This window comes from Stegodyphus dumicola, chromosome 10 (genome assembly GCF_044657685.1).
Source record: "Stegodyphus dumicola isolate Sdum_Otavi_A_Nest chromosome 10, ASM4465768v1".
Classification (NCBI taxonomy): domain Eukaryota; kingdom Metazoa; phylum Arthropoda; class Arachnida; order Araneae; family Eresidae; genus Stegodyphus; species Stegodyphus dumicola.
Window position 1 is genome coordinate 125851188 of NC_140777.1, and position 21207 is coordinate 125872394.

The following is a 21207-nucleotide window of genomic DNA, read 5'->3' on the forward strand; positions in this document are numbered from 1 at the left end:
TTTATAAAAACAAGTAAAATATTGCCTTATCTAGTATCGGGAAAGAGAAAGAGGCAAAACTTTTCCATTAGCATTTCTGTGTATTTTGAGAGAGAATGACTGAAGTGCCACTACTTCAAGTAATAAAATTATTCAGCTTCTAACACAATATGTCATTAATATATGCAATAGGATAAATAAATAAGAAAAACAAAAGCAACAACTGTAGTGTAACCAATCGAAGAAGATAGAAACGAAAGGGTTAAATATTATTATATATCTCTCAAACTAATCTGGAAAAATTACGCAGAAGATACTATCTTTATTTAGCCTTTGACCAGCTTCTGCTCAGTCTTTATTACCGCAGTTAGTTAGATAGAAGAGTTTCACGAAATCAATGTATTTAGAGACAAAATTAGTATAGCATTATTGCGAATGATATTATTAATGAAAAGGAAGAGCCAGGTCTTAACGCGCATCAAATAAACCTTCCTGAACTTCATGTCGGGTCTCTCATTTTTTGTCTGCACTGACGTTTTGATGTATTTTACCCTTTATTCTCTTCGGCCAAATCTTAGAACCCTTTATTCTCTTCGGCCAAATCGTACTTTCTTAAGACTTGCAGTAAATTACTGAAAACCATTGCAACATTTGGATGATCACTTGACGATCACGAAGCATTAAAGTATGTACTTATTTGGGATATTCTGTTTAGAAATAATAAAATTCATAGAGTTTGAATTAGTCGAGTTACACAGTTATTTTAGCTGTTTTTGGTGCTACAATGTTTGATAAATGATCTCACCCGCTCTGTTATAATCAATTAAACAAACCATCTAAACTTCCAAAGGATACGCTACATATATTGAGGAATTAATGAGCATATTTCCGAAGATATTCGTAACACTGAAAATTCGGAAACTTTTACATTTAAATTTTCTTTATTTAGTTTTGATTAATATAAAGTTACAATTTATGTTCATTTTATGTTTATGATTATAAATCTTAGTATATAAACATTAATTGTGGCTTCTTTCGATTTAGTATTGTTGTGTGGTTAAGTTAGAAGATCAAAACTGACGAATGTACTTAACTTTCTGTTTTCATTCTTACAATCATCACTATTTTCAATTACATTGGGAAATTTTTAACTTTTAAATAAACTTAGACCTTCAACGACATGGGCGAAACTACACAGTTAAAGCTTCAGAGATTTGACGAGAATAACATTTTGAAATACAAAAAAGAATTATGGAAAACATAATATTTTTCTTCCTTTAAAAATATTCTTGAAAAATTAGCCTCATGAAAGAATTCATTCATTTTCGAAATATTCATGTGCAAATGAGATAAGGTGCTAAGACAAGGATTCTTGATAACTCATAATTTATTTCTTTTATTTATTTCTCAGAGCTATTGCGTTGCTAAAAACTGTACCCTTGTCATGAACTGAAAAATTTTCATTCTTAAGATTCTGATTTAAAATAGGATTCTCCATAATGAGTTTTCATAATAAATGTTTTTAATTTATAATTTATTCCTCTTTAGTTATTTATAATTAAACTAAATTTTAAAATGTATTTATAATAAATTTATACAAGGCTTTTCCGAGTAAGTATTAGTGATTTTCTAAAATTAAATATACAGGAGGAAGGAATGTTTAAACGATCGTAGCAATTATCCTTCTTAATTAATTGATTAACTTTTTATCACTTTTTAAATGTTCACGCTTATTTTCATAAAAACTTATTACAGTAATATTCTAAAAATTTACAGTAGTCATTTTAATTTTATCGAATTTTCTTTCCCTTTAGGCAATTACTGTCCATTCTCATGCATTACTACAAAAGCTATATTTATTACTTTTTGTAAAATATATCCATACCGGCAAACATTCTGTCAAGTAGTTGAAAACAGAAACGATTATAGGCACCGTTTCATCTCTTATTACAGAATAAGGTAGCTGCAGGGAAACAAAAAATGGCTGAAAAGCAGTAATACTGCTCTTTTCCGAAAACCCTAATCCATTCTTGGAGTTGATGCACACTGCTTCTCCTATCCATTCGGTTATCGTATGGGGCAACTGTCGTTTCATGGCCGTCTCACCAGAGGAGCTATGAAGAAATTCACACTTATTTAATTCAACTCATTAAGTAATGAAATTTACAAAAAAAAAAAAAAATAATAATAATATTACTTCTTTAGTAAAAAGCATTCATAATAATTGACATGCTACTTGTCTATTTCAAATCCCAAATTATCTTACCTATGTATCTAAGGTAAGACAGCTTATGACATATACATACATTGAGCAAAAGCGTTTTTCGTAGCAATAGTAACTGCAATTTAAATTACTTTCCTCTGAACTTAAATCGATGCAGGAAATGAATGAAAATGCTTAAAATTATACAGGGTGCCTCATATTTGATTCACCGAAGTCCTGGAAGATGTTCTAATTCTAAACCTAATGTAAACAGAAAAATACTCTATAAAAATGTAGCTGAAAACGCATAGCTCGCAAGTTATGGAATGAGAAATATTGATAACTGGCAAAAATCACAATCTTTAATTCAAAACAGAGTTAGATGAAATAAATCACAGGAATATAGATACATGGCCATTACAATAAATGTTTGAACTGCGATCTTCTAGGAGTAATACAAGAGGAGTCGGGTGTTGCCACTAGGCCATTAAAGAAACGAGAAACTTTACGAAAACATACAGTAATACGGTCAATTCATTATATGAGTTCGCCTAGCGCAGCAAAGGGATGAACATAAAAATTTTGGCTTTCTGATGACCAACTTGCTAGAATTGTGCATTTTTAAGCGACTAAAAATTTGCTACTTCTGCTGATTTTAGGCAATTCGATAGCTGATAAAACCAATATCATCTGATGCGGATTCCTACACACACTGCACGTGAAGCGAAGGAGTTCTTCTTGCCTGGAAGTGGGTCACGACGAGACGCAGGTGGAATAAATATCGGCTGCTATTCTTCTGATGCTTGAGCCAGGATCTTTTAAGGTTGCATAATCTGTTCATTATCCTAACAGTGACGTTCGCATATCACGGTATCGTCTACGATCAGGTTTCGTGATTCCAAAGGCCCCACGTTTCACGTCAGGTTGGAGAAACGCTTGGAAAATGGAACAGGCTATGTGCTGCCTTCGTATTTTCGTTCACTCATGCATAAATGTTGTCAGCATATTCCACGTGATAATAATAAGGTGTTATGAAACCAAAAGCTGGCGTTCGATTGACAGGTCTGAAAGTCTGTTCCCTTACGCTAGCTATATGCAACGTTTTGGGCAACAATCTTGGCACAGATCGCTATACTGCGGGTTTGTTGTACCATCATGAATGGTTGTTATCATTCTTTCCGTCTGTAGCTTCGTCTGTTGGGCTGCGTATTTTGTATTAAACATTACCTGTTGTGTACACTAGAATTTAGAGATATGCAGATTTTCTTCTCAACAAGCATTTATATTCTGGGTGCAGCTGCTAGCTTTCACGTCATCCTGCCAAAATTATTCAGCATCGCACTATCTTAAACTTTGCGCTTTATTTACAGGATCTTTTATAAGTTAATTGCTTAGCTTATCTCATATAATAAGTTTGCAGTCTGACCATTTAATTTTCGAAAGTTTTCTTTACAATGCATACTTTATAATGTTATATATTATATGTGCACACTTCATTTAACTAATGCGACGGACGATATAATAAAAATGAAATACGGCAAATGTTTATTTCTATGCGCAAGAGTTGTATGTTAAAATTTACAGACAATCATACGCATATTTGTATTCATAATGTAATACAGTGCTATAAAAATACGGTAATTACAATAAAACAGTAATTAAAACATACTGTTTGCACTGTAAAGGCGATGCTAAAAATTATTAGAGCCTAGCTTTTAATAAACTACCATATTATTTCGAAAACAATTCTGTTTAAACAGCAGAAATGATTTAGTCATTTAAAAAATGCCATCGTTGAGTTATACGGAATGTCGAATTGCGGGAATCTACTATATAAGGTGTTGGTAGTCCATACTGGATAGTTGACATCCTCTAGCCTGTTCAGGTTTCACCTTTCATTGTCGAGAAGTTGAAATTCAAACCCTATCTCTCCACTCTCACAAACGTCACTGTCATGTTTTTAACTTTCCGCCAACCTATTTACATAAGTAATATTTTTGGTCCAAAATTTTGAAGAGCGTTTTCAATGAATAAGAAAGAAATAGGGTCAGACTTTTACAATAATATCTGTCTGTGTGTCTCTATATGTGTGACGGTTTTTTCACCCACGATAACTTTTATATGAAATTTCTACAATTTCTGTTTTCAGTATTAAAGCTTTCTACAGTTATATAAAGAGTTGATTAGATTTTCGGTAAAACTGGAAAACCGTTAAAACTGGACAACGAAAACTGGACTAGATTTCGGTAGGACTAGATTTCGGTAAAACTGGACAACGAAATCCATAACAGTCTCTAATAGGCAACCGGAAGTGTACTTTACTTGAAGCCAATGGTATTCTTTAGTGAAAACCTATAATACAATATAATCCAAAACGTTTCAATTTAAGTATGTAAGACTTTCAGATCAATCGGAATAACATACTCGATTTTGATTAAAGTTGATAAACTGTAAGTGATACTTCATTTGAAAAGCTGAATAGACTTTCGTAAAAAATATATATTATGAGATAATCTAAAATTTTTCAAATATGTTATTTACAATAGATATGTGACTGAGAACAACATATTACATTTATAAACATTAAATATGCTGTTGGAATTACGCTAAATGCAACAATAATAAATTCATTATAAAGACGAGCTTATAGAGTCTATTTTTATTTGCTAAAACAAACCACTGCAAACACCTAACAAACATTAAGCGAATTATAGCTGTGTCTGGGAAAAACAACAGAGTCTTGAAATGCTACAACAGCCTTTTTATTAAAATTAGAAAGTAGCAGAAGAACACGCCTTGTACTTGACAAAGTCAGCTGGCCACTCGTGGTCAGATAACTTAAAGTGACAGTCAAATTTAAATTAATTTTTAAGTAAGCTAGTTGTCAAATACTACACAGTGGAATTTAAGTAGGCTCGCAAAACTAACCGGCGTAATAATTTAAATCTCGGCAGCAATAATACAAAACCAAATAAGTACAAATCTTATCAGAGCTGACAGAAACCTAGTAACGTGGCCTCGAGAGGCAGAAACTCGCTTTCTATCACAATCCGGAAACGATATTTCCAAATCAATCAAAGCATGAGAATGGATAGCTAGATAGGCAAGTACAGTTATCGTTGTCCATTATATGGGAGAATAGATTAATAAAAAATGAGTAGAGTTTATAATTAATTCTGAATCATAAAATTTATACGAAAATTAGATTTTATTTATAAACGATCAGCTGGAAGTGACAGTTTACTTAAAGCTCGCTGCGTTTCCATTAGTTCCATGTTTTAAAATGGAAATGGTTAGAGGTCATGCCTGGCCACATCAGTCTTTTAAAATCTGCACAGATACAGTATTTTACTCGCGTAATAGATGCACATTTTGTGCCAATTTTTCATTGTGAAAGTCTTGGTGCGACTATTACGCGGGGAAATCTAATACACAATGCTGTACACTGTTGGCGATTTTTCCGCTTCAAAATGGGGGTGCGACTATTACGCGAGTAAACACGGTATTTTAGGAATAGTCTGTGATTCATTGTGACTTTTAGCTCTGAGATTACTTTCAGCAGCAGGTAAAAAGTTCTTGTATATCCGCTATAGAGCGAGAGGTATTTGAGAGACACCCAGCTCTCATCCTTTATCACCAAACTACTTGACAGGCCTTTCGACTCGTAAATGTTCCCATGCGGCACTCTACACTTAACAAACATCCGTGATTTTTCCGGGACTCATATGTTGGATTCTAGGCGAATCGGCGGAGGTTTTCATGGTTTTCTCGCGTGTAATATGAATGCATTTTCCCGTGTGTAACATGGTACGAGCCATATTTTCTTAGAAATTGCTGCACGAAGGCATCCCTTTCCTTAGGCAGAAAGCTGTTGTGCGTTTTGTCACAGGAGTGCGTTTTACTACAGGAGACTTAATTTTTACGTTGTGTCCAAATGATTATACAATACATTCTTAACTTCTGCAATGAAATATAATCAACTTCTGCAATCAAACAATAAAATAATTTGATGGCTTTTATGAAGTTTATGTCTTAGTACATTCGAGCTATTTATAAAGATACCTGAATAATAAGAAATATTCTTTTTGCAAATAAATTTTTGAAAGTTCGAGATCCAAAGGATTCGAGATTCTAACTCTTCGAAAACTACCTTTAATGACACAGAATAAGCATAAATTTTGTTTAATTAGAGATTATAAATATTTATGTAAATATAAAAGTAGCCAAAATTTATTGTAGCATTAAGAACAGAAATTATAAAATCATTGTAAAATATGTCACAAAATATGAACATTATGTATATTTCAAAGAAAGAAAGGAAAGTTACTCAATTTTCTGTATCTCCCATAGCCAGGTTTCTGGAAAATAACTTCGAATTTCTTCCGTTGATTTGGGAGTTGATTCAGGAATTTCCTGGATATCTAATTCATCAGGAACTTTCGTAGTCGGTATGCTCAGCCTCTGAGGTATAAAATGTGCTAGAAAATATTTTTAGAAGTGACTACGAAAAACGGCTATTTCTGTAACAAGATCAGAAGATTAATATCAGTCACATGAATAATAATTTAGTAATTCTCTTATTCATAGATATATTTTATTTGGCATTTGTTTATTAGCAAGTGTATTATTTTTTTACCGCCGCTGGCTTAGCAGCTATCTTGCTTTCTAGTTAATAGGGATATTCAATGGGTCGCGACCCCAAATGGGGTCTAGAAAAATTAGAGGTTACAAGGTGGATGAAAAAATAGTAAAACATTTAATTGAATAAAAATACATCATTGACATACAGTTTTGAGAAAGGCATTTTGGTTTTTAAAATGTGAAATTTTATTTAATTCTAGAGTTCTCTATTTTTAGAACAATGACTTTAGAGAGATAAACTCTGTCTTTTAAAATCGTTGGTCCGGAAATGCCTCGGATGAAATCTCTTCCAGTATAACATGGGTTCACTGTATGATAAATAGAGAAGCACTCGTATCGAAAAACATGCCATCGAAGTTAGTCAGTCTTGTAAAATTGTAAAGACTCGCCCTCTGAACTCAAGGAATTTTTTGGCAGATGTGAGAAGAAATGATTAGTGAACATGAGCAGTTTCCTTCATATACAGAGGGTGCACTGCCTTTCGAGGGATAGGGTCCTAAAGAGACTGTTTGAACTTAAAGATGAATCGTTTATCTTTTTAAATGGCAATGATAATAATATTTTACACTTTTTAACTGATGAACAACTACTCTGTATCCAATATGAAGTTCTCACATTATATATGTATCATATATGCATATACCAGTTTCAAATACAAAATTTCAGAAAATTCGGACTGTATCATAATTAATTTTTTCACGAAGATCTGTTCAGAGTTTCAAGTATCTTTTCCGGTTTCCGGTTAATCAATTTTCACGAACGTTCAATATGCATTTATCACTGAAATAAAAATCTTAAATACTATATATATATATATATATATATATATATATATATATATATATATATATATATATATATATTACACGTTTTCACTAAAAGCTGAAATTGAAGGAAACAGTAGGCATCACATAATTAATTTTATGTAATTTATTTATGTAACCAATTTTACCCTAAATTTAATCAATTCTTTATACAAATGCAGGAAGCTTAAATATAGAAAACTGAAATTTTCAGAAGTTTGATGGAAGAATTGTCGTGAACGAAAATAAAGTGTACAGAGACGCAGATAGACATCATTATAAAACGTGTTGTGGGAAGTCTGCTATCACACATCCGTTTATTTCGGAAGAACAACTGTTTGGAATAATTCTTCTGCTTTGTCACAACAGCCAATTACAACAGATCACAGGGGTTGACTTGACTTGTGTCGAATGGAAAGAGAGTGACAGCGCGCTGCGTGCTGTCACTCTGAATCAGATAAAGGAATGTATGGAACAACAAGAGGAAAAAATGAAGAATAAAGATGGTAGAATGGGATATTTCACTTAGCCGCCATCAGTCGGCGAAGAAAGATGAAATTAATGAAAATAGACCAGCAATGTGAAAAAATGTTGGATCAGTAAGGTAGTAGGTACTTCAAATAACTTAGGGGTTAACACAGGGGAAACTGATTCTCCATTACAAACAAGCTGATAGCTGATTCGTTGAAAACGAACAACTTCCAATTTTTTTCGAAAGGAAGGGAAATAAATTGCCCGTCTTTCTTTCCAGGCAGGTAAACCAGGCAGAAAAATTTTCCGAAATAGTTGTTAGTGTGAAACAAATGCATGTGCGATTTGGGCCTAAACATTGTTGCTGGTGTCAGCGCGCGCTCTATCTATTTCTGCCTGCTCTGGACAAAACTTCGTTGATGATTTTCGCCTCCGCCAGGCCCGTTGGGACTCATTAAAAGGAAAGAGCAGGAGAAGAAATGTCTTGCTGTGGACCAGTATGATACAAAAGTATCAGCGCGCAATTGGATTAGGTATCTTCGTTTATACATATATATATATTCTCTTTGTATAAAAGAAGCAAATAAATTGATTACTTCATACATAGCATAAACTGTAATACACGTTGCCGATAGTTAAATTTTTAATAAAGCATCATTATTATATCAATTACTACACGAAAAGAGGAAAAGCAAATTTTATCACTTTATAAATGGTATAAAAGTCTATTAATTATATTTACATAATTAATATAATATTATTAAATAAATAACTAATTGATATAAAATTTTGTATATAATAATAACTAAAACAACAAGATGTAATAAAATAACGTAAAATTATTATATATCTCACAAGCAAAAATTTCAATAATTTTAATATTACTAGAATTTTGTTAATTACAGAAGCAATAAAATTCATTTATTTTCAGTAGAAAAATTCAGATTATATCTGATCTAGATTCGAACCCCAATCTGCTCGTTTATGGAAAATTTAAACATTTTGTTAAACGTGCCAAGCCATCGAGGTAGCTATACCTAGCCCAAAAGTTGAAAATTCATTAACAATAGAAAATCAGAGATATAATTAAATGCAAACTGATGATAAATTAATTTTTTTTGTTTGCTAGATTTCTTGGAAGAAGATAGAGTATGCATAAGAATAAGAAGATAAGAGTATAGTAATGCTCTTAAAAAGGAAAACATATGCTTGCAGATTTAGTAAACACTAACAAATTAAAAAATGCATCACTCTATAGCGTTACAATAGCGGTGGCGAATAATGAATCAGCGTTTAGCTTTCTGAATAACATTTATTGCGAATTGTTTGAAATTTCATTTGGATTTGTTATTATTTTAACAAATTTAATTTACGATGTGATATTTATCTCGGATCATAATTTCCGTTTGATTTCTTTACAAACTGAATACTTTCACACATTGATACAAATGCTTCGTTTTTGTAAGCTATAGAGCGACGTATGTTTTAGCTAATTTGTTAGTATTAATTAAATCTGCTAAAATATTTTTTTTTCTGTTTATGGGATTACGATACTTTTGTGTTCTGAGAAGCCTACCAAACAAGAAAAGCTTATTTAGCCGTCTTTTGCATTTAATTACATTTCTTTTTTTCTAATTCTAAAGGTTTCTTAGCTTCCGGAGTAGGTCTAGTCAGTTCTATCGCTTGGCGCATGTACCGAAGAGTTTGAACCAGCAGATTGGGAATTCGTAGCCACCCTGAGCTCCTATTTTCTGATTTTTTCCCCACTGAAAATAAGTGTTTTATTATTTCTATAACTCTGTAACTAACAGAGTTCTGTTGATATAAAAATTTTTACATGGGGCATACAACAATTTTACGCTATTTTATTGCTAGCCAAAAAAAACTGTTGGTTTCCAAACGTGCTATTGCGTTCTTTCATTTTAATGCCTTGTTTCACTTTCTCACCATTAAGAGAAACGTAAGACATTAATCTTTCACATTTAATCTGTATGTTTAATTAACAACCTAAACTATTTAAAAGCAATAGATGCATATCTTAAATATATTATTTTGTAGTTTATTTTATTGGATTGATTTAAAAAAAGTGCATTTAATTCACGATAAACCTAATTAAAAGCATTCAATATTTTTATAGAATTAAATTACATATTTTAAATACACAGAAGATATAGAATCTTCTCATGTTCTAAATGCATATTCATTTAATATCCTTGCTATTCAGCTTGGCTCATCTCTATTGATAAACTTATATTTGCTGATAAAACATATTAAAATTTAAAAGCGCCCTTTAAAATCGAAACCCTTTCAGGTTTCTTAGCTTTTTAAATTTTTTAAACCGCTCAGGTTTTTTAGCATTTTTTAGCTTTAAATAATTTTTTTAGCTTTAGTAAATAGCTTTCTAAAACTTGGGATTGATTTTTTCATTGCTCTCTGTTAAAAGAGAAGTGTGACATTTCATGGCTGTGCTACTTTTAAGGTATAAAAGATTTTTCAGTCCCTACTTTTCTAATTAGAAAGTTTTGTTTCTGTTTAATTACTGGTTTTCCTATATAATTTGAAATAATAATTCTTTTATTCGATAAAGTCTAATTTCACTGGAAGGTTTATAAAAGTTAAGGGTAATTATTTGTAGTTTTGTTCTTATTTCTTTATTTTGAATGTTGCATTGAATTTAAATTTCGTTAAAAAATTTATTTCTATGATTGTTTAAAAATGTTATGTTTTGAATTGAATTAAGAGTTTTTTTTATGGATTTGTACAGTTTTCTCATTACTAGAACATTGCTGTTTTATTTCTGAGTTGTACAACGGAAAATTGCTTTATTAACAAGATATTTCTTCTATTTAAATTTTTGTTTATCTGCACATTTCAAATCTATTTCAATATTTTTTAATATTTTTAATACAGAAATTTTTTCTACATATTTCTATTTGCTTTTGCTATCTAATTTTCATTTCCGGTCTGTGGAGTTGAACTAGGGCAACGGTTCTTAACCTTTTTAGTGATCAGCACCCTCTTGAATCTAAAAATAAGTTCTTGCCTTCCTTTTTAAAATACGTTTATACATTTTTTTTATTTAAGAAAAACATTTATTGAATAAACAAATACCGTGTTTATTTACAATATATATTACTATATAACATAAAAAGCAAATTAAATTTAATGGGTAGGTTGTTGTTTGTTCATAATAATTCTATTAAAACGAGGCTCTCTTTTTTTTAAAGAGCTACGCAGATGCATTTAGATGTGGATTCAGATGCATGTAGAGAAAGCTGGATGCTTACTCTACGGTTATGAAAACTTTTACTGACGCGTAAGTCGGAAAAGAGTGATACCCCTGTTTTGAAAATATATTCTTCTTGAAAGTAGAATTGGACGCACTACGCAGTATAATTTGATTTAGATTCTTTCATGGAACTATTCAGTTCTTGCTTTTTAATCGTTAATATTCGATTTAGGCATTTTAGCGTACATTGTATATATGTAAACATTAAGTTTCATTAAAATTATGTAAAACCCTTCAGGCTGTGCATCTAATTTTTGATTATGAATGATTCGAACTTTATCTAGAATTTGGTTTCACCCCTCTCGACGGAATTCGACACTAGAAGCATCTGCAACAGGGAACCGCAAATCAAATGAACGCAAATAGTATGCTTTCTTATTATGTATAACATTTAGTTGGAATAAAATTTAGGAATAAAACTGCAATTGACAATTAGCACAATATCAGGCCTGTAGCCACTGTAAAATCTTCATCAGTATTCACGTGTAAGATTCCCCACGTGTTCATTAATTATTGAACATAGACTGCGGGCACATACAACAAAACATATTAGCGAATAACATTTCAATGATGGTATTCAAATACTTTCATATCCTTGTTTCTCTACAGCTGCTCGAGAACATAAAACGGCTCCTTTCATCGAAAATATTATACAGTCACAAACGAACGTTCAAGCTTTATCATAAATAGCATAAGGACCCAACATTTATTAGCTGGCATTTGTCGAACAATATTCTGTTTTTGCAGTTGAAATAAAATATTAAGCAGATGATTTATACCCCTAGCAGCGTTTTTAAATTTAAATTTCAAGGAAAAACGTACTAAAGTGAGCTCAAATACCTTCATGGTGAAGCTGATCAAAACTTCTTGACTTGGCCGTGATATAAGGATGTCTTGAAATTCCATGAGGAAAAGGATCTCGTAATGTGCATTTTCGAGTTTCGAGTTTTAAATCAGTCAGCACCACTATCCCAGCATTCTGCGAAAAAGAAATTAAATAAGCATGATGATTACATTTTTGAGTCTCAGAGCCTGTATTCAAAACAGTTTCATTTAAAACAAATTTCTTAATTTCATTACAAAGTATCAACTGATTGATAAAGTCTGGAATTATATTCGCATGGATCGGCTATACATATCTGGAATTTAAGTTCTATGATTTTTATGCTAAATTTTCAATATTTTGTTTTGATATTCTTCAAGTTTTGTTTTCAAATCCGTACTGCGATTTGCATATTTTTTTAACAGCGAATTGCAAAAAATTAAAAAGAAATTTTGTTTCAGTTCTAATGAGCATATATATGGTAAAAAATTATAGTGTCATACGCACAAAATACAATAGAACATTGACTATGTTACGTCATTTTTAGAAAAATCACCAAGTGTTTCATAACTTACAATCTTTTTCATAACAGAAATTACACTTGAAATGAAAAATTATTTAAAGCTTAATACAGATATTTATAAAATATTGCCCATTTTATACTCGAAGACCAAATAAAAATCGAAAAAATACTAGAACGTTCAGAGAAGTGGATAATAAAAGTCAAATTGGGTGGAATAATCTAATATTTCTATTCGGAAGATGCAAAATCTTCAATGCATAGATTATTTATATACGACATCAAAAGAAGAATAAACTTCAAAGTAGTAGACGATATTTTACGTTTCAAATAATAAGCTGTGGCTAGAAATTTTTATTCCAAATATGTGCGTTTTTTTTTTTTTTTTTTTTAAATTCTTGACTGAAATCGTTTTAAAGAGGTGTAAACACATACCATAATACGTAAGTACCAATCATTTCAACTTTTTCAAGACTGACTGGTGAGAATAACTTGCTTGTCAGTTCATTTATGTCTGAAGGTTATTGATTTAAACTTCTACACAGCTAGAACGCTTCAAAATAAGTATTACTTTTGTTATTCTATTAAAAAAGTTTAGGAACTCACTCAAGTCTTTAGAAATCCATATTAATGCAACCGATTAGTGAACTAAAGAAGTTCTGGTGGACAATAAGCGTTCAATAAAATTTCAGAGTTATTTTATTATGAAAACTGTGTAAGGAGGGAAGTTGTTTAGTTTTCAATTTAGTTTTACATATGAATATATGCAATAATACTCATGCGAATTCTCCAAGTGTGCCGATTTCTAGCCGGTCGACTATTTCTAGCCGGTTGAATATTATTAAGTCCGCATTTCCGATTTTATTTGTATGAGCAGATTTATTAAATTTTTACCCTGGAAGTGTATTAATAAATCATATATGTGCTTTGAATATTTTTCATTGTTTGAAATGTGTCAAATTCATTCTTTACATAAATGTCTGCCAAAACAGTATCAAAAGCTGTATTGAAAAGGAACACATTTCCTAAAATTTGGAGTGCTATTAAACATAGTTTTCGATAAAAATCCATAGTTTGTGAGAAATGCTATTGAAAAGAAAGCATTTACGTAGAATTTTTGCAGAAATGAGCTTTAAATATCTTAAAATTACTACCCTTTACGCCATAGTTAGGCACTCCCAAATAGGTAAAGCCGAATATTAAGAAAATAATCTGGTCTTCCGAGGCCGTTTCCTCAAAAGTTGTTAATGAATTAGAGGACATGTTATGTTCACCAAAACATGAAGAGAGTAACAATCCATCGGCTTAAAAAGAATAATAATTACAGCTTTTGTTGAGCTACTTTCTGTGCAATAGCCAAAAGCTGAGTGTATACAAGAAGATATTTAATGGTTGATTGATAAAGACCCTCGCGATATGTCAGGATGTCATTAAAATTTATATTAAGATTTTTAAGAAAAGTTCCAGAATCTGATTTTAAAAAACAGTGGATAAGAGCTGAAATCTGAGTACTCATTATTTCGGCTGATTACAAATTAAGCTATCTATTTTAGGGATTTTTCATAGTATCATATCTATTTTAATATTTAACACACAGTTAGTAAGCTAAAACTAGTAGCACTCAAACAGGTCATCTGGCTTCCTGTTGTTGAATTAATGTAAGAATTGTATTTACCAGAGCCTAGGGTTTTCCACATCTCCGGGGACAAATTAAGATTTTGCGCCCCCTCTTATTTGCTAGAATGCAGTACTAATTCAGAAGTCAAACAACTAAAATCAGCGTTATACCTACAAAATTTTCACAGGACTAGTTTCGATGGTTTAACCGAACCATCATCTTCAGCTGCAAAACCGCAAATGAACAAGATAGGAAATAATGATTAGATAAGATAAGAAAGCCTGGACAAGAATAAGCAAGTGGCGCCATCTGTTGGCGAAGCCAGAACTAAAACATAATTTCTCTAAAAGCCGAAGGCAAATTTGGATTGGAATTAGGATCGTTAACTAGAACAGAAAGATTTTTATGAATGTGAAATGCCTCTAGAAAATCCAGTTCTCCAATGGAAGATGTTTTCTGAATAATTTTGGCAGCAGAAAAATTGAAAGTGTGATTTTCGGACCAACAATGTTGAGCAACAGAAGACCTCTGTGTTTCCTTTTTTTCTAACATATGCCTCATGTTCTTTGACGCGAAATTTTAAGGCTCTCTTAGTTTGGCCAATGTAAATTAAACCACACTGGCAAGGAATCCTATAAATACCCCAGGAATTCATATCCGGAATGGGGTCCTTGAGTATAGAAGTTGGAATTTTATTGATGGGAGAAAAAACAACCCGAAAGTTAAATTTCTGCAAAACATGTGCAACTTTATAGCTAATTGATGAAAAGAAGGGAATGACAACAGAATTTTTATAATCTCCTAAAATAAGAGTGTGGCTTTTAGTGTGTTGAGATGAGAATTTTTTAACTGCTTGATTAATAATGTTGGGTGAAAAGCCCCTGTCAATAGCTATTGCTTTTAAATAATTTAGTTCTTCATCAAGGGCTAGTTTGGAGGAGCAAACTTGAAGAGCACGGAAAACATAGGAATAAAATGAAGCTAACTTTTGTTTAGTCGGATGACATGATTTAAAGTGTGGTGGAAGGCAAACCGATGAAGGTATACGGTAAACTGTAGTACTGAAGTTGGATGTGTTACGTGTGACCAGAATGTCGAGAAACGGAAGAGAATTGCAAGTCTCAAGTTCAAAAGTGAACTGAATAGCAGGATCAATAGAATTCATTGTTGAAAGAACTTTATTTAAATCATCTTTATTACCTTCAAACAGGGTAAAAGTATCGTCTACGTAGCGGAACCATGCCGGGAAGTTTAAAGTTTCAAACAATTTTGATTCATAATAATGCATGTAGATATCAGCCAGGATGGGACTGAGGGGACTTCCCATGGCTAATCCCTCAGTTTGCTTGTAATATTTATTTTGGAAAACAAAATGTGTTTGTTTCAAACAGAGTTGAGTGAGAGAAATTAGCTCATCAATTTCGATGCAAGAGAAATGAAATTCGCGAAGTCTGGTTTCTAGACATCTTAATGCACCCTCCACTGGGACATTGGTGAATAATGATTTTACATCAAAAGAAACCATGAGTAAATTACTAGGAGAAATGTTTTTAACCTTTTTTACAAACTCTATTGAATTTTTTATGGTGTAAATGTTATTGTCTAATAGAGTGGAAAATCTAGAAACTAAATATTTAGCTAAAGGATACGAGGCAGTACCTAAATTTGATACAATAGGGCGGAAAGGAATACCACTTTTATGAATTTTGGGAAGAGCATATAATCTGGCACAATTCGCAACAGATGGGATAAGCGAATGTTTTAAGTTGCTTGAAATGATTTGCGAAGATTTGATCGCAGTTTTTATTTTGGATAAGTCCGAAGGTGAAGGATCTTTAGGGATCGGATTATATGGTCCTTCGTTTAAGAGTTTAGTGACACCATCGTTGTAAGTGTTCTTATCCATGACGACTATCTGGCCACCTTTGTCGGCCTTTGAAATGATAATATCCGGGTTAGAATAAATTTCGCGCATTGTAGCTCTTTCTCTCGCAGTTAGATTTGGTTTCAAAGGTTTATTATTGAATTTCACATTATAAGCGATAAGATGCCTAATCATTTCTTTCTGTGAATCTGAAACTTTACTGAACTTGAAAGCTTTTTCGATAGGAGCCAAAATCTTTGGAATCGAGGGTTTACAGGTTTGTGAGAAGTTAAAATTATATTTTAGAATTCTCTCTTGTTCTTCTGAAAGACTAACATTAGAAATATTAACTATTGGCTTGATGTTTACAATGGGAAGATTTTTTGAACTACTTGAACTGGAAGACTGTAAAAGAAGTTTTTCGAATTTAACTGCAAGGGTGTTTTTATGACGGTTAACTGCATTCTCCGTTCTAGACCAAGACTTTTGCTCAAGGCCAGTGAATTTTGGATATGATTTAGCGAGTTCCAGATGAAGCTTATAGAGTTCATGTTCAACTTTGGACAATTGTTGACGTGTATCCCTTATCACGGACCGAAGTAAGGCAAGCTTGCAATTTATCAGAATTCTTGAAACGCGACTCGAAAGTTTTTGATTAGTTTTGATTTGAATAAAATTGGGGATCAATTTTTTACATTTACATTTAAGTAAAAAGTCAAGATGATTCAGGAATTTTTGCCGTTTCAGGCGTAATTTAGTGAAACGATTAACGGATGAAGGCATGATAAACAATGCAGAAAATCAAACTAAATTAACTGAGCAATAATAAAGTACACACAAAATAGCAGAAAAATCCCTCACTGAAATGAATAGAAAACAAAACGTTTGTAAGCAAAATGCATGAAATCAGGCAAGCAAAGCACAATATCCAAATGTACAAAACATAAACATAACTTGAAAGTTGCAAAAATGTACTCACCGAAACTCTTTGCTTTGCTTGTCTGATTTCATGCATTTTGCTTACAAACGTTTTGTTTTTTATTCATTTCAGTGAGGGATTTTTCTGCTGTTTTATGAATAGTTTTAGAATAGTTTGATCAGAACTGTTTTAATTTGAAGAAATATTTTCACAAGTTTTCGCTAATTATATTAGAAAGAAATTTTAAGGTAATTCGATTTTATTCTGTTAACGAATACACAAATTAAAATCAGCGTTTATCATATTTTTAATATTAAATTTACGCATTATTTATTTTGTATTTACAGAGCTTCTTTCTGAAATACTTTCTCATATATGAGATAATTTTCAGCTTCTGAAGTATTAAATCAAAAATGATAGTCACTGTGCAATTAATGCTTTGTTTGGTTCATTTCAAATTAGAGCACCTTTTATTTTAATAGTAAAATGCATTAGATATTGTTGCTTACTTCTGATTTCTATGTACTCAACTTTCTATGAATATTTCTAAAAGGGAAGGGGGATTGTTAATATTATATAAAACTTGTAGATGAATTATTATAAAATGTAAGGAAATAATCCTTCTTATGCTTATAATTTTTTTCTATCCTTGATTTCAACAGTACACATTCTAAAAACTATACTTTACTATTTCCTTAAGTACTCATCTCATAGATTGTGCTTTATGACACCTTTTAATAGGTTTCCTTTTACGAAAAATTCTTGCTTTTATAGTTTTATAAATAATATTTGTCAACAAAATTTCAGTTTACATTTACAATTAAATGTTAAGGTCATTATGTATTTAGATAATATTTATAATCATTATTAATACAGATATATTTAATAGCTAGATTTCTTTACAGTAACGTTCACAAGCGTATAAATCCTTCATTTTCAAATTCATTTACAAATAATTTAATAAATATTTATTTTCTAGAGGTAAATGCATGCATTTTACAAGTATATGAATAAATACGCATAATTCGTTTAATAATTTTCATTTTCGTCATGCTCAAATCTCTAATTTCTGTGCATTCACTATATTTTTCGATTAAAGTAGTTTACAAAAATTTGGCACATATTTCCTTCGAAAGGTCCTGCACGAAAGGATCTCTTTCCTTGAACAGATAGCCCTTACATACTTTACCCTATAAAAGTTAAGCTAATGCCAAATTACAAATATTTGAACCTGCATAACTTTAGATTCACATTTAGCCATTAAATTCCAAACATTTGACTTAAAACATGTTTCCAAATACATTGATGATCAAATTCAGGTTTTCTAGTAAATATATTTTGGCAGAGCATTCAATACCTCTCTTAGCAGTTTTATTTAATTTAATAGTTCTCTGATAATATAATAAATAACAACTATCCATTTCAAAGCTAAACATTAACCTCATTGTCATCAGATTGCAGTTTTTTTTTTGCCTTATACTGCATACCAACATTGCTTTATTTTTTGAAAAAGTTAAAACAGGGTCCCCCAACCTTTTTGTCGCTAAGAGCCCATTCTAGAATATCTCTTGAACGGCGGGTACCATTTACTTGTGTTGGACGCAATTTCTACTTAATTGAAAATGAGAAAACTTTCACATAGAATATTATTGAAAACTGTAACATTTTTATTGTGATCGCACAGCGGCGGGCACACGTTAAACGATCGACGTACGCCATGCTGCCAGAATTTGTAACCTCTAAGTTGAAACATCTAATTGATTTTAATTCACAAATACCGGAAATTTACATGTTACAAGGAAATAGAAAATGTTACGATGTGCAAAATATATTGACATATCAATTAATAATACTTATAAGGTATTTCTCCCACTTCCATAGCGTGCCTTCGTGGTGTAACGGTAGCACGCTGGGGTATTCCAGAGGCCCGTGGTTCGATTCCCGGCGAAGGCGATTGTTAATTTTTCATCTTGCCTTCTTCCAATAAATCTAATGACTCTACAAGTGCCGCCCGAACTAAAAGGGTTGTGGATGATGATTCTCTGCACCCAGGATTTGGCGACTTAGGTCCCCTAAAACCCTAGTCGCCCTTTGAAAAGGGGAGTATATAAGGTATTTCTCCCACTTCCCTAGCGTGCCTTCGTAGTGTAACGGTAGCACGCTGGGTCGGTATTCCAGAGGTTCGTGGTTCGATTCCCGGCGAAGGCGGTTGCTAATTTTTCATCTCTGAGGCTTCCAAAAATCATAATGAATCTACACACTGATGGTAATTTTTTATGTTTGTTGCGATGTTTTGACATTTTAAAGGTAACTTTAAGGTATTTATCATTCCTTACACATAGCACAAACATTTTGATAATGTCTATAATTTTGGAGTCCAGTAGCTTAGAATTTTGTAAAACAAATTCATAATAAAAATCTCTGTTGCAAGTTATAGAAAGATAACCAAGCTGTGATTTGTGCGAAAGTGCCACTAAACTATACGAATTGCTATTACCCATCCTACAATGAATATTTCTTTTATGAGGAAGCGTTCCTGCTTTTCGATTTATGCGGAACCAGGGACAAAAAGAAAGGACTAGTTCCTTCCTTTGTTCAACTCCTCGCAGACGCGAACCTAATACTGGGGAGTTAACCGGCAGTAATATGACGTCACTGTCCTGCACCCATGGACCTTATAAGAAAGAAGGTCTCTTTTATAACTGCACCCTGTTCTGATTTCGCGCGTTTAAAACTGTAGTTTCATTGAGCTGCGAGGCGATTTTCTGGAGGTCGCATATCCCAAAATTAATTTTAATCATATATATTTGTTTTCTAACAATGTATATATTAAAAATAATATATATATATATATATATATATATATATACAGTTTTAATCAGTTTTCCTTTTAAATACTATCTTGTAAAGTATAGTTTCTGTAATGTGGCTTTTTGCACTGTAGCAACGTGCCATAACATTTACAGAAATACGAAAGGAGGAGATATTGCATTTTATGGTTTCCCAAAGGACAATTTACTTTTGACGAAAGAATAGATATATAAATGTCACAAACAAGATTTTATCAATGTGAAGAGCGGAAGAGTATGCAGCGAACATTTTCTGTGCAGTGTTTATGAAGATGATATGAAAAACTGCTTGTTGTTATAGCCACAAAAGAAACTGTTGAAATATAATGTTATGCCAAAAGTAAATTTACCGTATACAGTAAACGAAATAACACCAAGAAATCAGAGACAAGTGAAAAGAAAACTTATGCAGAGTGCTTTTGAAAGACTACACAAATTAAGCTTAAAGAAAATTCATTTTGAGGCCGAAACGAAATCGATGATGACAATAATAACTCAAATGTGAATGATTTTGAAATAAAACTCATAAAAGACAGTGTAAATGTCCCTGAATACTTTAAGTGTAAAGATAAACAAGGATGCATTGATAATTTGAGGAAAAAATAATATCCTTAGAAAATTGTATTAAAATATTGAAAAATAGAGAAAAGAAAAAAATTAAAATATTTGCTCAGAGACAAAGAAGGTGGACGACATTTAGAAAGAAATTTGTATCAGAAATTCAGAAAAACATCTAAAGCACATTTTTACAAAGACGCAGATTAATGAAGCAGATGGCATATAAAGACCTGCCTTATTAATTCCCACGTTTGAAAAATTAAATAATTTAGGTACTGTGAGTAAAGCTGTTTTGTCAAAATTGAGATAAAAATCTTACCTATATTTATTTAAATGCAATATAAATGTAAGTTACAAAATTATTTATAAAATACCTAATATTATACTGAATAGAAAAAGTAATATGTCAATGTGAAATTTACAACTAAGCAAAAAAAACCAACCTTATATTAGCATAAATTTTGCCATATATGTTTAAAACTATGTCTATCTAAGGTAGCTGTTATTATAGCAGTTATTAAATAGCTGTTATTATAGTTATCTTAGTAGAAGCAGTATAAGAATTCTCTCAATTAGCATGCAGATAAAGAAATGATTTTAAATAAACACACATTAAAAAAAATGAAAAATGAAACTTTATGTTAAAAGAGTAGTGCATTTTATCTATTAT

General features: G+C 31.6%; 1 protein-coding gene across 1 annotated transcript in view; it reads right to left on the minus strand.

The window, feature by feature from the left end:
• LOC118203410 (alpha-2-macroglobulin-like) overlaps window positions 1–21207 on the minus strand; it is a 173550-nt gene that overhangs the window by 75307 nt on the left and 77036 nt on the right. The window contains exons 17-19 of the mRNA XM_085825517.1: window positions 12227–12365; window positions 6510–6660; window positions 1865–2093 (exon numbers count right to left, since the gene is read on the minus strand). Of these exons, the coding sequence (XP_085681643.1) occupies window positions 1865–2093; window positions 6510–6660; window positions 12227–12365 (519 nt within the window). The remainder of the gene's footprint in view (window positions 1–1864; window positions 2094–6509; window positions 6661–12226; window positions 12366–21207) is intronic.